The 16971-nt window shown below is 38.8% G+C and overlaps 1 protein-coding gene across 1 annotated transcript in view; it reads left to right on the top strand.

Moving 5' to 3' along the window:
- Window positions 1-16967, top strand: part of KCNK2 (potassium two pore domain channel subfamily K member 2) — a gene marked incomplete at its 3' end in the record, with an annotated part of 88270 nt that extends 71303 nt beyond the window's left edge. Inside the window, exons 4-6 of the mRNA XM_061353921.1 lie at window positions 5099-5259; window positions 8536-8722; window positions 16957-16967. Of these exons, the coding sequence (XP_061209905.1) occupies window positions 5099-5259; window positions 8536-8722; window positions 16957-16967 (359 nt within the window). The remainder of the gene's footprint in view (window positions 1-5098; window positions 5260-8535; window positions 8723-16956) is intronic.
- Between the last annotated feature and the right edge of the window lie 4 nt (window positions 16968-16971).

The raw sequence follows: 16971 nt of genomic DNA, 5'->3' as shown, positions 1-16971 counted from the left end.
ATTGGGTAGTTCCACAAGGCCTGGAAAAAGCATATTTTGATCTCTTAAAAATCCATTTCACATTCAGTATCAAAACACATGCATTCACTTTGAAAGGGTAGTCACTGTAATTGAGCTGCCTAGTCCAGGTGGGTGTGAATCTGCAGCAGTGCTGCCACCAGTTACACAGCATCTGGTGGCTGAAGCCAAGGGCATGGAGCTGTTTCACCCAGCTCTGGCCTCATGGGATTCAGCAGCCGGGAGCTGAGCCTTTCCTCTGAGCCTCTACAATCTTCTTAGTATCAAGTTTCTCTAATCCATTTTCATGTAATTAAGAGTGTGCTTGTTCACCGAATTATTCATCTTTCAGTATTGACCTGTTTCATCAATTGACCCCATATCCAATCCTACAGCCAGGAGTAGTTTCTCATCTCTCAAAACATGATAAAGTTTTGCTATAATTTTCATGTTGTTTGCTGTCTGATGAATGATTTCTTGTGTAATCTGAAGCATGTCAAAAACAATGGGAAAACATTTACTGGTATTTGAATTTACATTTTCCTGTTTGGAAAGAAAACGCTTCAAACCTTCCCCAGACCTTTCAATCCCACTCAAGCTATTTGATATAAATGAATCATAAGTGGTGACACTCTTTTCCAGTCAATTTTGCAAGTAAAATTTAGTCTTAGAACTCTCAAAAGCACCTATAATCTCTCACATGAGAAATACTTAATTGTAGCCAGCTTGCTTCAGCAGATGCCCTGCTTTGTCTAGGAATTCTCTGTGAAAAACACTGATTTGGAGTCTTTATTCTTCAAACTCCACTTTGAAAGTGTGGTTCTAAAAGACCTTTCTGAAAGACTGAGATACTGGTTAACTAAAAAGCAAAAGGATCTTTTTCTCTGCTTAAAACAGAGATTTTTCTTAATTATTAAGATTCCTTTTTATGAAGGTTTGAATGCAAAGAACCTCATCTGAACAGGAATGTCTTATCAATTGCGGGACAAATTCTAGCATTTCAAACTTTTCCACATTTGCAATAAAACCTATTGTTTGTCATGGGCACCCTCCCCCCCAGACTTCAAACATATGTTGTTTTGCTCAAAAGCAGTACTATACATGTAGTTATAAAAGTTACTAATTTCTGCTTGATAGCAAATCCACTTCAAATGAGTAAGTTACACTTTCATCCTCAAATCTGTCAGAAAAGAGGACATGAAAATAAGACAAAATAATCCTACACAGTGTTATTTTCTGGGTTGTGTGTGTGGTTTTGTTTGGTTGTTTTCATTTAGCATACCCTTTCTTCTGTCCCTTGCTGACCAAAGGGACTGAGCTTCTCTTTGTATCCAGTTTTCATCTCGAAGGCTCTAAGGGTTCTGGACACGAAACCATGCAATATGTTATTTTATTGAATGGCACAATTAGTTACAACCTGCCTAAAATCTGCCTTTTATTCTTAATTCACTCAGGGGTTACTGCAGATTCCTTCCAAAACTTATTTCTTGTTCACAGCTGCTGTCAGAGACAATGCATTTTGAATGCACAAAGTCCTTTGGGCAGTAAAGATGTGCTAAGCATTTAGCATGACATGAAAGGGATTTGGTGGCACTAGGAGGTAAATCATGCTCCTGGTAATGAAGGTGAAGTGAGGAAGGCACTTTGGAGAAGTACAAGGAGAAAGTGGCCTTGGGTGAAACTGATCTCATTGTGCAAATTAGGTTTTTATGCTTCATGCTTCTCATTGCAGATAGCACTGGTTTAAAAGTCTTTGAGGGAAACTTGCTGAAAAATTTAGCAAGTTTAAATCTAGTGCTTTCTTCATGTCCATGTTCAGAACCAGGTGTATTGGTTGTAATGAAGAACCAACTGGTTCTATCCACTTAGCAGAAGTAGAGGAAGAGAAAAACTGCATGGGACTAGAACATGTGAAGAGTACTGGAGGTACTGAGGCTGCTTGTATGATTAGTGTGCACCATCCCCTCTAGGCAAGCAGCTCAGAGGGAGGGAAGTGCAACAGAGAGCATAGTGTGATGGAGCTGATGCCTCCAGGGCTTCTCAGTGAGCAAGGCTGTCATAGCCAGACTTTATGCTATCCTCTGGAGCAGAAGTGGGAACTCTGATGTGAACATGCCATGCCACTGAGCTGCTGCAGTGGTGCCAGGAATACACCTGCCCTGCAGGTGGAAAGGAGCTGTGTGGTTTGTAGGGGTAGGTGGTGGCATTCCTGTGGCCATGTGCTACTCTCCAAATGCAGTGCCTGAAACAGAGTTTTCTTTGGGTTAAAATCAGAATTCCTCTATTTTCCCCCCCTATTTTTTAAAAAGGAAAGCAGTAATACTGTTCTGAGATAAAACCCTCAGCAATTATATCAACCATATGAAATATAAATGTTTCCTCTACCATTGCATACATGATGGATGAACTTTTCACTGGAGAAACCAAGATTAGGTTTTCCTGGTTTTTCACTGGAGAAACCAAGATTAGGACAACCTGTGTAACTTGGGAAGTAGGCTGTGGTGTACAGCAGCAGGCTGTTCTAAACCATGACACTGTAGGAAGTATGACTAATGTGTGATGGAAAGCCCTTGGTAGATCAGTTCACTTAAGTACGTGTCCTGTTATGAGAGTGCCTTGGTTTATTATGTGCAGTGAGCATCTGGACAGAGAGAAGCTACTACCTGCTGGAGAAGGATTATTTTATCCAGTGATGTGTGAGATCTTTTTGTTAAGTGCAATTAATAATACAAAACCTTTGTTGCTTATGGAAGAGAATTCTTCATTTTTCAGGCTGGAAAGCAGGAATTTGTGAGTGTAGAAGTAAGGTACCATCCTTTTCCCAATCTAAGATGCGACTGATTTAGGGAGGAGAATATATAGAGCTGAACATGAACTTCATGTCCTCATAGCAATCAGCAGCAGATGAGAAGTATGCTGCAGCAGCAGTTGTCTCTGTAATAGCTGTGGGATGCATGGAGAATGCCAATTTGCTTTATGAAGCTAACCGGGCAAAACTGCCTGCTTGGCGTGGGCTTCATGTGTTTTGTCACCATTAAGAGGCACTACTTCGAGGTGAATACAGTTCCTAACAAAAAGAAAAGAGGGGGGAGAGCAATTCCCAAATCCCCTAGTATGAGTTTTATAAACCTGGTGTATCCATACCCCTGCTTCTGGATTGTGTTAGGACCCCTCAGGAATTACACCCTGGAACTATTTAAGCTCCTGCTGATGCATAAACAGGCATGTTTATGTAAACAGAGGAGCTTGTATCTGTTTGTCCCTTTTTAGTTGGTGATAAGCTAATTTTATTTGAAAACTCAAGGGTCTTTTCTGCTTGGTGCATAAAGGGACAGAGAAAACTCAGTGGAGCTGAAATCCCTGAATTATAATGGTCAGTAATTTCAGGCCTGGGTTAGAGAAGGGTGCTAGGTTGGGCTAAAGACACTGTGACATTTTTCCAGTTGCCAGAGTCAAGCTTTCTTTTTGTTGTATTAAGGCAGGGGAAACTTAAATTTGGAGGACTCCACAACCCGTTAACTGATGATATTTCCTCTAATTTTGTGCTTTTTGTTTAATTTGTCAGTGTTCTTTAGTCATTATTTGGGAAAGATTAATACTGATGTTTTTAAATTTTGGTAATCTGACTGAACACTATCAACATTGCATTTATTCTTTAAACAACTGTTATCTGGTCAACTGATGTTGAGGCAATAGATATAGGAGTAAAATATATTCTCAATGTAATTCATTTTTATTTTAATGCAATTGAGTGAGGAGCAGGTTCTGTCTCCTCTGTACTGAAAGGAAGGAGTTTTGAAAACAAGGCTTTGATGTAGTTTACCTACAGGATAGCAGAACCAAGAATTGAGATTACAAGTTTCAGAAAGAAAATCAATGTTAAACCAACATGTTCAAAACAGTTTAATACAAATACTTAATACCTAAGATCTTCATTAAATGTGCTTTATATTGTAGAAGCTTACAGTCACATTGTGCAAAAGTACTAAGGTATTTTGAAAAGAAAATGACATTGCAAGCTCTCAATAGAGATGACAGAATTTGTCCATTGGCTTTTTCACAGGAAAACTTGGTTTTCGTTGAATGATTTTTGTGTAAATGAGAAGCACCTCATGCAAAATTTAAGCCACTAAACCAAATTTCTCCATTAGTTGCTGAAATATTTTGCTTTTCGTTTGCAGTTGTTCTACCCCAAAAGCTTTTGTTTAATTTCTCCATGGCAAAGAGACCTTTTTCTGACAAATTCTCCATTTGACTGCAGAACAGTGAAACAGTGTCAAAACCGCTGGTGTGTTACTGCTACTGCTCCCTCAAAGCACGAGTGATCCTTTGCAGGAGGAAACCTTTGCAATTAAAATGGAGTAGTGAAATTTGTGGGGTTTTGCCTATGTGACCTTGGTGAAATCATCACTATACCCATCCTGGGAGATGGGTATCACAGATGCTGGGGCCTGTGCTCTTTGTATTTCAGTTTCTCCATCTTAAATGGACCAGCAGCAATTGAGGTATCAGAAGCATATTAAGCCAGTGAACACAAAATGATTTTTATGCTTTCAAATGGACAGGGCTGTAAAGTGTTTCTCTAAGCTTTGTTTGGGACACTGAAAGAAGCAAAGCCTTTAAAAATGAAGACTCTGAGCAGTCCTGCTTAGCCTAGAAATCCCTGTTTTGAGGGCTTTGTTTTTTTCAGGCTGCTTCTCTTTGAAATAGAGCACTTCTGAAGGAAAAGTGTATCTTGCTTACCAGTGCTGAAGCCTTCCCATTACAAGCCCAGTATTAGACATCTCCAGGTAGCAGGGGCTAAGGCATAGCTTAACCAATTGGTATTAACTACATGTAGTAGATGAGAAAACCTGTCATTTATTAAACAAAACTCCCGGAGTTCTCCACAGTACACAACATATAAGTTGGTGAGTTGTGCAGCAGTTTAATTTTAGCTCAGAGAGGACTCTATGACCTACAATTTCATTTCATTTTTCACAATGTTTGCTGTGCCATATGGTTAACCTAATAGGACCTATTTTTTAACACTACAGAGCATTTAAAATGTGTAATGTAATATATGTAACTTCTTAAACATCTCAAGTTGTTTGTAATTTAGGCTTTGGAAACATCTCCCCATGCACACAAGGTGGAAAGATATTCTGTATCATCTATGCCTTACTGGGAATTCCTCTGTTTGGGTTTCTGTTGGCTGGTGTTGGAGATCAACTAGGGACAATCTTTGGAAAAGGAATTGCCAAAGTAGAAGACACCTTTGTTGTGAGTATGCTGCCTGCCTCGTTTGTTCTTCATGCTGCTTGTTGTTCTGAAGTTAACAAATGAAATTAAAAGTATGATAACCAGGGTATAGCTGCTCATTGTGACCAGATGCATAGCAAAAGGTAGGAAGAACTTTGCAAAGTCTGAACGTGCTACTGAGCATCTCTGAGAGCTGGGTGAAGCCAAACATTTGCTACAAGAAGTGTGGTTGGGAAGAGGAAGAAGATCCAAAATACTTTGGTTTGCTCTTGTAGTACTCCTAAGTTTGCTGTAGTACTTGCCTTTAAAGGTTTTCATGTAAGTCAATAGGAAATTGATGACTTGGGGAGATGGAATACAGGAACTGCAGGGGTAATGTGGAAACGGTTTCTTTAATTCACAGAAGACATTTGGTGTTTGAGTCTAAAATCACAATTCTTAAAATCTCAGATGCCATCACACTGAAGGAAAGCAGGCACCTATGTTTTGAGATTTACAAGTTGTAGGTGACTAAAGCTTTGGGCATTCACAGAAGCAGGACAGCCAAAGTGGAACAGAGCGTGTTGGTGCCTCTCCGTGTGGTCTCCTCACTAGGCTGTAAGACACTCTACAGTTTCAGGTGTTTTCAGCCTCTGCTACTAAATTGCTTCACACAGCCTGGAGGTTCATGCTAATCTTTAATTATTAATGCAAAATGGCCCAGCTTCAGTAGAGGCAGAGACCCGTCAAACAGACCAGAAGCTTGTGCAGGTATTGATAAATCTCAGCCATAGCCTGTCCCTAGCCATCTTAAATGCCTTGAATTCTAGCAGAGGAACTTCATTTCCTCAGTCTGTTTCACACACAGAAAAGTTTATTAAGGTTGTATTTTACTAATGCAGTTATTAAAAATGTATTTACTGATATTTTTGAAGCATAGAATAAATGGCATAATGAAACTGAATAAAATTAGTTATTCGGGTGTTTTATTACCTTCAATAAAATGTTTTAGGTTTAACTGTTACCTAATGCTCAAAAGGCATATGAAATACTATTTGTCTTTTGATATGTAGAACATGTCATACCCAGTGAATACTCAAGAAGCAGCCTAGCTTTGTAGTGGTTTGCATCAGCATTGCAAGTGTTAGAAGGGTTGGATTTTTGCACCAAGCCTTAATCTTGCATGCAGGACACCTTTACTATATATAAAATGTCTGCCATGGCTTTATTTTTGAAGCAAAGCAAACTGAGGCTGTGCTGGGTAGATTCATGCAATAGGTAAATAAAAGCTTGAAAGGTTTTTAAGAAAAGGGAGGTATTTTTGACTTTGAAACATCAGTTCAAGTCCAGACATGGTACTGGTGAATAGTACCCATTTCCATTGAGGTTTGTCTAAAAAAAAAAAAAAGCAAGAACATTCCATAAGAACATTTTATTTTTGTCCTTTCTGGTTTTTATAACTAGATTTTATTCTTTTGCTGAAAACTACCAAAGAGACCAATTTGTGTCTCTTTGCCTGCTTCTCATAGGGATAATTGTTTTTCTTGTTTTCATAGTGGATGTATTCCTACAACAAGAATGCCTCAAGATAAAAAGTAGCATCTTGCACACTTGTTGGCAATATCTGAATGAGAACACTGATCTATATGTTGCAGTCAGGAACTCTCCCTTATTCTCTTTACTAGCTCCCCAAAAGAACTAATAGGAGATGCTAATGGGGCAGAGCAGGGAATTTCATGTTGCCATAACCCAAACTACTACTGTGATTTGGGTTACAAGAGCTGGACCTTGGTGACTGTAAAAATTGGTTTCCATTGACACTAAAATACAAGAAAATACGTATTGTGAACAGTCTGATTTCATTCTTGTGCTCCTTTTGTGGAAGCTTCCAGTGTTGCATGTTCCTTTGCTTCTTTTAAATTGAATCAACATGCTTTGGATGGATGGAAAACCCTTTGGGAAAAATGTCACATTGGCAGGGGCTGTCAAATGGGATTCTGCAGTGGTCTGTTCTAGCTTTTGTACAGTTTAAAAGAGAAGACATTAATAGTTTACACAACAGATAAAGGTTTGGCGTATTAAATCTCCAGGTAATCCATAGGTGGGGACAGAACTAAAAGTTGAAAGGCAGAATCAGGATTCAAAATGATCTTGACAAGTTTAAAAAGCAGTCTCAATGTACAGGATTCGATTCAAGGAGGACAAATTCAGGTGAAGGGATAACAAAACATGCAATTGCATTTCAGCAAACAGTGGAAATGACCTGCTCTAGGTGGCCCTGCCTTGCCAGGGGGTTGGACTGGATGATCTCCAGAGGTCCCTTCCAACACTAACGATTCTGAGGTTCTGTGAAATGTTCTGAGGACTGGGGGCTCATATGCTAACATGGGTTAATGTTGTACTGCCGTGAAATGATGATGCTTCATAGCTAGAAGTATAAATATGAATGTAAATAAATAGGCAAAGGGAATGGGGTTATATCTAGCTTTGAGTACAACACAATGAAACATGGATTATTTTGCTGGAGTCAACAAAAAGCAACAAGAATAAATGGGTGAAGAAAGACTGAAATAAAAGCATGCATTTGGGCTATAGAACATATGATTGAAAGAAAACACCTGTACAAGTTTGCTGGAAAGAATAAAGTAGCAATTGCTCTGTTTGCCTTGGGTAAGACCATAAATAGTAGGCTTAAAATGAAGGAGATGAGATGCAGTGAAAATATTAAGAAAACAGTTGAGCACGATCACATTGCCTGGCCACTAGTGTGTCTAGAGTGGCTTAGGTGGGTTTGATTTTGTCTTGGGGCAAGTTTGGAAAAGGTGATCTCATCACATCCCTTACCACTCTATTTTCTGTGGTTCTATTTAGCCAATTACTAGATTAAAGAGAACTGTGCAGTTAAAAATTACTGGGTTTATTCTGTTATTTGCGGATGCCCAAAGGTAGAGATATTGCAGGTGCAAGCACTACTTGGAGCTCACTCAAATATCTGTCCTCCTCTCAAAACTTCAGCATGATCTGCTGCTAACATTAGTGAATGCCACACACAACTTGGCCAGATCACAAATGTGGCCACAGTAAAGTGTCCAGCCCTGATCTGTATTTCCCAATGCAATTGATTCCTCAGATAGTCATGTTTGCTTTGAAAACCCTGTCAAAATAAATCCCTACTTGATTTCCTTATTTGTTTGAGAGCTATAATGCGCTGTGCTCTTGAGCAGCCAGTGCTCATTGTAGGTGATTGATTGGTGCTGATGTACTGTAGTTCAGTTTTACTAACGATGGGTTTCTTCTCTTTTCCCCTTCCGTTTCCAGAAATGGAATGTGAGTCAGACAAAGATTCGCATAATTTCAACAATAATATTCATACTGTTTGGCTGTGTGCTGTTTGTTGCTCTTCCTGCAGTTATATTCAAGCACATAGAAGGCTGGAGCACATTAGATGCGATTTACTTTGTGGTTATCACTTTAACTACCATTGGATTTGGTGACTATGTTGCAGGTAAGATTTCCTTGTAACTCTTTATAATATTTTGCAGTTATGTTCTGCTTTGCTGTATTATTTTGGGGCAGATGCATCTCCCATTTACCCTTCATCATTCCTGTGTCAGGGCACCTTAGAAGATATGGCAGGATGGAGAGAGGAGAAGCCTGTTTCTGCATAATCTTTTTTATTGTACTGTTAAAAGCTGGTGTACTTGATTTTTAGGAGGGTTTTTTGTTCTTACAAGTTGAGTGCAAGGGTTAATAAAGTATTTCAGTCTGCCGAATATATTTTTTTCCAGCTGGAGTTGCTTAAAATACCTTGCCCTGTGAAGTTATGTGACATTGGTTTTATGTACATCTCTTAGTTTCAAAGTGCTCTTCCAGCGCCCTGTTTCTGCCATTGAGATGTCTGTTTCTGTTGCATCCTGCTTCTGTGTTTTCTTTCTTTTGTTTTTTATGTACATGCTTGACCATGTGTGTTTTGTAATCTAAGAAGGTTTAGCATAACCCATAGATAATGTGTCCAGCTTCCATGGTTCTGTTAACGCAGGTGGGATTGGTTGCAAATAACTGTGACAAACTGAGTTGAAAATGCTTGGGTCAGTTCTCTGCATCAACTTGTTTCATGGAAAGGTATTTAGAGGTGTTAGATCACTTCTCAGAATAGGGTTAAGTATGTTGTGTGTATTAATCCAAGTCATTGATCTGTTGAGGTGAGGATTAGAAATTCAGAGCATTATGCTTCGAGTCTGAGACCTGCTTTCTGCAGTCTGATTTCATGCATCTCCTGATGCAGCACCATCATCTCATGAGATTTCACTCTCCCACCTCTGAACACTGTGCAAGGCAGAAGTAGCTGAGAAAGGCAGCAGTGCTGGGCTGCTGTTAGTGAGCTATTCTGCTGGAGGAAGTGCTCCTAGTAGACAGCCTCATGGTGTTGGCTCCTCACCTGTAGCTATTGTGCGAGTCCAAGTGCACCAAGGTAAGGGTCTCATGCTGTGTAGCTCCTCTTTGTGATTTGGGGGCCTGCCTGAAGTTTGCCTTGATGGCAGGAATGTGGCTGGTCTTGTTGCTGGTGAAGTCTCACAGAGATCTCTGAAGGGTCTGAACTGTTTGGCATAGTCATAAACGACCTGGGTAAAATGAAGGGAAACGAAGTTAGTGTTGACGTTATACAACCTGTTTAAGTGAAAGGTGACATGAGGAGTTGCCAAAGGGTCTGACAGATTACAGAACTGGGCTGTAAAGTGGCAAATTAAATGTGCTTGGACTTTTACATAGGGTTTTTATTATCATGTTTTTGTATTTTGAATGCATCTCACTGATTTCTTCCTTCCTTTCCCATTATTCTTTGTATTTTTTCTTATTTTTTTAGTCAGGGATTTGTGATTCTGTTAAGATTCACACTAGCACAAGATAAAAAATTTATGCTGTTTCCAAGTCAAGAGTCTGGGTGGTTTAGAGTTTCACTCCTGAGGGGTGCATGTATGTCAGGGAATAAAAATAATAGTGTATAAAGGCTATATTTACTGTAAAGCATTATGTGAAATGGCCCACTTTAACTAGAACACTGAGTACATTGATCATTACTCTCATTATACATTTCCACAGAATTTTCTATTTGTAGACCACTTGATATCATAATTTGTTCCTACATCATGTCTGGGTTGTTGGGTTTTTTTTTTTTAACTTTATTAGGAAATACTGTCTCTTTCTACAGAATACTCTTGAATTACACTGTTCTATAGCCTTTTATGGTTACTTATATATAATTTATTTATTTTAATCAAAGTTCCACTGTAAATGCATGATGTCAAAATATCATTCATGTTTTCTATTTTCTGTTAGAGTGACACGCACAAGATGTATATTTGTACTGTAATATGTTATTGATTTGAAGTTTCCGGTGGGGGAATGAGATCTGTATTTGCAGAGTTGATACTGAAGAGAACAGGGTTAGCTGACTATCTATCTCCATCATAACTGGGAGGTTAACATTGCCACTGGACTGTATTCCATCAGAGATGAAGTTGACAATATTATAAGTGTGTGGACTAACATAATCGTTTCATGGCAGATGACTTAGGATTTTCCAAAAGGTTTATTTGTTTTCTTGTCATTCCAGTAATAATTGTCTAGTTAAATAAAAGTTACGAAAAATGGGTATTCATTGACTGTGCTTTGACTGTCAGCTTCCACAATGCATCAATGCGCATAAATACTGAGGTGTTTGAGAAAAACTGATGTTGCGAGTTCCCAATAGAGCAGATTAAATTTAAGAGCTAGGCATCCTTCTTACTCTTGAGGAAGTATGCCAAATCTTTTGCACACTAACAAAGTAGTAAATTATGTTTATGATTTTTTGTGTTTCCTTGTTTTTCTCTTAGGCAAGCCATAACTTGGTCTAGACACATAACTTGGACATGGACACTAAGGTCTAGTGTGAGGAGTCCCTGCCGATGGCAGTGGGGTTGGAACTGCATGATCTTAATGTCCTTTCCAAGCCAAACATTCTATGATTCCATGATGATTCTATGATATTTTTGTGGTAAACTCCATCTAGAACTCTTTCTTTGAAGTTTAGGGAAGCTGAATGCCATAGAGATGGAAACAAGCATGTAGAGTTAAGCCATGTAATGCTGTAGGGGAGGTTGTCATGATAGAATATGGGTATTGCATCTGAAGCTGTGGCTCTAAAGAGTTGTGTTCTTGGTTTTGGTTTGTCACAATGAGCCATGCAGCAAACAGAATGATGCTTTAGTCTGCTTAGCTCCTAGATGGCGATGCAGCTAGAGAAAAAACTCACACTGGCATTGATTTATTTCCTTTTCAGATTCTTCCCAGACAGAAAGGCATATTTCTTCAATAATCAAGTGAAAATTGTCTTCTTATACTGATTAGTCAAACCTAAAGCAGAATGGTGTGCAGTACTAATATTCCAATTTGCAATTATAGCAAGTGAACTGTCTTAGCAACAAAAATAAAATTGGCAATTCTTGTAGCATATTGATCCTCATGGGATATTTCATGATTATGTGGCAGTTTTGGCTCAAAGTTCCCCCCAAAATCCAAAAATCCCTAAATATTTGAAAGCTTACATGTATTCTGGTAAATGTTTTTTCCTGGGAACTGTCATCCCAGAGGAAAAAACAAGTTTGCAAGCCCTATGTACAACTGTCACAGTTGTGATAACCTATTTGCTCTTTTAACCCCAGTTAACCCCAGTACACTTCAGCTGAAGAGAAGCTCTGAGAACTTTTAGGAGGTGAAGGGGAGAGTGTTTCTGAATAGCTGTACCAAAAAGGAGCTTACAGAAGAACTTGGGATTCAGGAATGTAATGGTGCTAATGGCTGCAGTGCAGGTTGTCATGTTAGAAACTCTTGTAGAGTTCTCCAGAAGTTTTCTGCAGGTTTCCTCTCATTTGCACTGGACCAAGTACTCTGTTCCCAGAAACTGGAATACCAAAACATCCCTTTTTGTGCTCAAAATCTGTCTGGAACCTAAGGAAATTTCACCTGCAACTTCCACCAGCAAGAGAAGCCTTAAAGCAAACATAAGACTGATAACTCAAGGGGCTTGCAGGGAGTGAAAAGATGAAGAGGCCTTCTAGTTCAAGAAAATATAGGAACAGTATTCCAAAAAGCAAACTTACTGTTTCTCTGTCTTATGAAATAGTTTGATTTTTCTCATATTTAGAGGGATTGATTTTTACATTTGTGGGAAATAAGTAATTTTTTTTTTGTGATTGGAGAAAGCTTGTTCTTGTAGCTTTTTACAAATAAGGGAAATAAACTGTACTACAGCCTGCACTGTTTTATGAAAAGCGGGACATAGTCAAATGTCCCTTTTCTTGTTTTAAAGAGAAACCACTGACTTTAATATGACAGCAGGAAATCCAGTCAGTATTATCAGTATTCTTTGAAAGGGAAAACAGATCTTTATTTGATGAAAAGTGTTATTTTTTTGGAGTATAATGAAAGGCTTTATTGGGTACTAAAGTTAGCCCTGAAGTGTATGTGTATATATGTATGTATAACATGAAGCTATACTGTTCATACATGCAGATAAATCCTTTAACTGAAATACAGCTGAGAAGGTATAGTCAAATATTTTGAAGTGATTAAATCTAACAGGTTTGAAATCTGAATTTGGTGAGCTGTCCAAAACTTGACTGAATTTAATAGCAGTCCAAAATATAAATAGCACATTAGCAGTCTGTTTCACAGTGCAGCATAATGATGATAAACTGACCCTGCAATCAGTGCCATTCAGCAGATCACAGAAGTTTTCAAGTCTCACTTAAAGAATATATTCTAATGCTTCACCTGATGGTTGTAGCAGCCCAGCTGATCTGCTCTCAATAAGTGATATTGCTATGTGATATTACTTACCAGGCAGAAAGACCTCTACAGAAAGAAATTGCTGTCATGCCAAGCAAGAGGCGTGTGCTGAGCATCCCATGAAAACTGTGTGCTTTCCCACAGGTTTTGTGTCCCTTTTTGGCATTTGGAAGTGCTTTTTGCCTCCTCAGGACTTCATGTCCGTAACTGGAGCTATCTGGGGTGAACCACACAGCCAGATTTAAGCCTAAGTCAGCATGCTGTGTTTTGCTTGATTTCTGTACAGGACAGCATGTAAGGGGTGTTTTATAGCTGCGGTTTGTATTCTGAAGCAGCTCTCCCTTTTCCACTGGGTGGCATCAAGTAACTCATATGGCCCACCTGAGTTTTCCCTCACAGACAGTGCAATGTTAGCTTGTCCCAGGCATGCTGCTTTTATGGGTCTGCATGAGCCAGCCTTTTTCTGTCCTTTTTTACAGTCCTCAGAGTTAATTCATTTCAGGCTTCAGGGCTGAACCTCTGTATTTCCTGGGCATGGGACTAATGATGTTTCTGGACTAAGCCTGTTGGCCAGGTTTGCCACAATGGGGATGATGGACAGCTACTAATTTTTCTGCAATTAAAACAGAGTTTGGATTTTAGCCTGTTCCCATACCCAGGATAGTTTGTACTGCTGATAAATAACAATGACATTTCATGCTTTGAAGGACCAATTTCTCAATAACTCGGAAATTTGTGCTGGTATGGAAGTCCATGCCAATAGCACTTTCTATTCTCTGCTTATACTTTTGAAGCAACAATGCAAGCAGAACCAGACAATTTTGCACAAATAATTGCATCTTTCCCTTTTGAGTCAGCAGTAGAAAGAATGGAAAAGAGAGTGGGAACAAAAAAGAATTGTTTACCTCCAATAAACTTGGTTTATGTGAATAAATATATGCATTTATTTATTTATAAAAGCCATAACCCTTACATGAGGCCTATTATCTGTCCTAGTGCACCCCCAAAATCTTTTCTAATGCCATTCTTTACTAAACCAGGGCTTTTCACCTCAGTAAGGAATACATTTAGGCCATAGAACAACCCATGCCTTCCCAAATGTTGACAATCCCAAATAATAAGTTGCTTTGCAGATGTAAGAAGGGGGTAGCAGCAGGATTACAGTACCCTGTGATGAAGATAGATGGAAAACCTCTTTGATTTCTCATACATTTTAAGTGACTTTGGATCAAATCTTTACCGCAAAACATGTTGGCGATAAACTGTGGCTGCTCTTACCCTATCAGATTCTTCATAATCTCCATGGAAGATTATGGCCACAAGAATTCTAGTTCAAGAGTAAGAGCACTCCAGTTGTGAGGTATTTCTTCTTTATTGTTGCAACTTATTTTAGGTAGAGGTCAAAGCTGGGAAAAAGCTTTGTCCCTTGGCCCACAAAATTGGTTTTGACCAACAACAAAATGCAGCTTCTGCCTTCTCAGCATTTTATTTCCTAAAGAGCTATGTAAAATAATGTTTTGCAGAAGAAAAATGATAGCATTATTAAGTAAAAACTTACGCTATGAAAAATCTATGCAAATGTATCATGTTGATATACTTTTTACAGTGCTAACAGCAAAATTGAGATGAATCCTCATATGCTTCAGTGCACATACATTTACCTATACATACTCATACTCAAATACATTCATACCCATTTATGTGAATTGTAAATCAGTAGTTAATGAGTTCCATTTACTTTAAATTCACTGTGTTGACTTTTGGTCATGTTTTCCTGCCAGTGGAATACTATTTAATGACATGGTTTAGTGTTGAGGTGTCCCTGCCCATGGCAGGAGGGTTGGAACTAGATGATCTTAAGGTCCTTCCCAACCTTAGCTCTTCTATGTTTCTATGATTTCCAGGTGACTGTATTGCAGCACTCCATGATGATTAAGCGTCACAGTAAATAGTTATCTCAGGGCAAACACCTTTAGATATGTCCTCTCTCTTCCTGGTAGTCTATTAAATAGAGATCTCACCTGAGGAGTCCTTGAAATTCAGAAACCCAACAGCTAATAAGTCTGTTGTTAAGCTTCTTCTTAGAGGGCTGTTGGCTGTACCTTTCTAACTGGGAAAGCAGAACTCCTTTGGGCATGGCTAGATGGAGCCCTCTCCTGGCCAGACAGTAAGGAAAACTCTTGAATGTGAGCGTGTCCTACCTCCTGCCCGGGTGATTAACCTTGCTGTAAACAAATTAGGTAGAAACTCTGAAGGAAATGCTTCCTGCAGACTGGCAGAGTTAGCTTCCAGTTTCAGTTTATTAACTTAACAAACAAGCAATTTGAAACCAGCTGAGTGGATGTTTTGTATGACACTTTCTTGTGCGTTGTAAGAGCAGTTGGAGAAGGTGAACCTCCAAGTGTGGTTCATTATTAGCTGCTGATAGAGCAAAGGCATGGTGGTAATCAACCATTCTTTCAGATGATGATCATCCCTAAAATCCTGGTTTACTGGATTGACATGAGCTGATGATATCAAGAAATAGCTTCATTTCTAATGCTTTGTTTGTCATGGGCTGTGACAAACTCAACCTTTTGGTGTTTGACTGTCTTCTGCTCCAGACAGAGTCTTCTGCCTTATATGTGACTGTACAGGTGTCAAAGTGTTTCCATTTTTGCAATGTGGATTCATCTCTTGGATAATTGAATGAACTGTTGCAGCTTAATGGATTTTATTGGTGAAAAGGCTTATTGATATGATGATAACAAAGTTTCTGTCTGAGAGCTTCCATACAAAGCTAACCAATAAAATTCTGTGTTATTTGAATGTAATCTCTGTGATTAGATAATAACAGCTAGGAAAAACTTTACTGTTCATGAGACTTAATCTTGTTACTGTAACAAGATGATTGAAAATTTGCCCCAAAACATCCTTGGAGTCTTTCTGTACAGGATGCAGAGATATAAAGCAACATATTAGGAACCTGTACAGACTAGTATACCTGAAAAGGTTTTGCTGTACTTCTGCTGTGGGCAGACATGCACATCAAACTTCTACTCACAGCAACCTAAACTGGGAGCCTGATTTTATTTGTCATAACACAGTTGAATTGCAAGTTTAAGGCTTCTGCTCCATTGAACTGCAAGTTGTGAAATGTGAGCTATTGTATTGTCAAGAGCTCCGGATGAACATAACTCTCTTGTGTGAAAATAAGGCATCTGTTCCCTATAGCTGTATTGTACCTGAAAGCTCCATTACAGATATCTCGGAACTGCTTTCAGTTTAACACTGGAAGGAAGCGACTGGTGCTTATGGCAGTGGAATTCAAAAGAGCTGCCTTCAGCTGACATTTAATTTATCCACCTTTTCTTGAGTATAGCTCTGTTCAGCTCAAGTCCCTCATCCTGGTTTCCCTTTCTGCAAAACAGAGAGCATTTGCCTACCCAATAGGAACACTTGGTAGTGCAGGTGCTAGTCTTTACTAGGGCTAAAGGATTCATGTAAGTATTAAGATGTTTCAAAGTCCTTGCAAAATCTGATCTATCAGGATAGGAACTCACTACATATTCCAGAGCAATACTTCTTAGAATTTGGTCCAGTGTTGTTACTTGGAGCAGGTGGGAAGTGCTTTCATTCAAGTTGTCCTCAAGCCCTCTACCTTAAATAACGATGTATCAGAACTTGCATTGGTTTGTCTGTGCTCATTTTTAATTATTAGGAATGATTAGCAATCATTATCTAAAATGTGCATACTCCAAACTCTGTTTTCAAGAGTGTATGAATTTAGATCATTGTTTATTCAAATTCAGCAGAATTTGCTATGAGCTATTGCATGGGTAAGAAAACAGGAGAAGCTTTAAGAAATATAGCTGGGTTTGCTCCTATGAATATTAATTCTGCTTTAATTTTAACTGTATTGTTTTACAGGGGGATCGGATATTG

Source organism: Neopsephotus bourkii, unplaced genomic scaffold (assembly GCF_033783945.1).
Source record: "Neopsephotus bourkii isolate Nb327-2 ecotype Australia unplaced genomic scaffold, CSIRO-AGI_Nbou_v1 NB_707, whole genome shotgun sequence".
Taxonomy (NCBI): domain Eukaryota; kingdom Metazoa; phylum Chordata; class Aves; order Psittaciformes; family Psittacidae; genus Neopsephotus; species Neopsephotus bourkii.
This window is presented reverse-complemented; position numbering and strand designations above follow the sequence as displayed.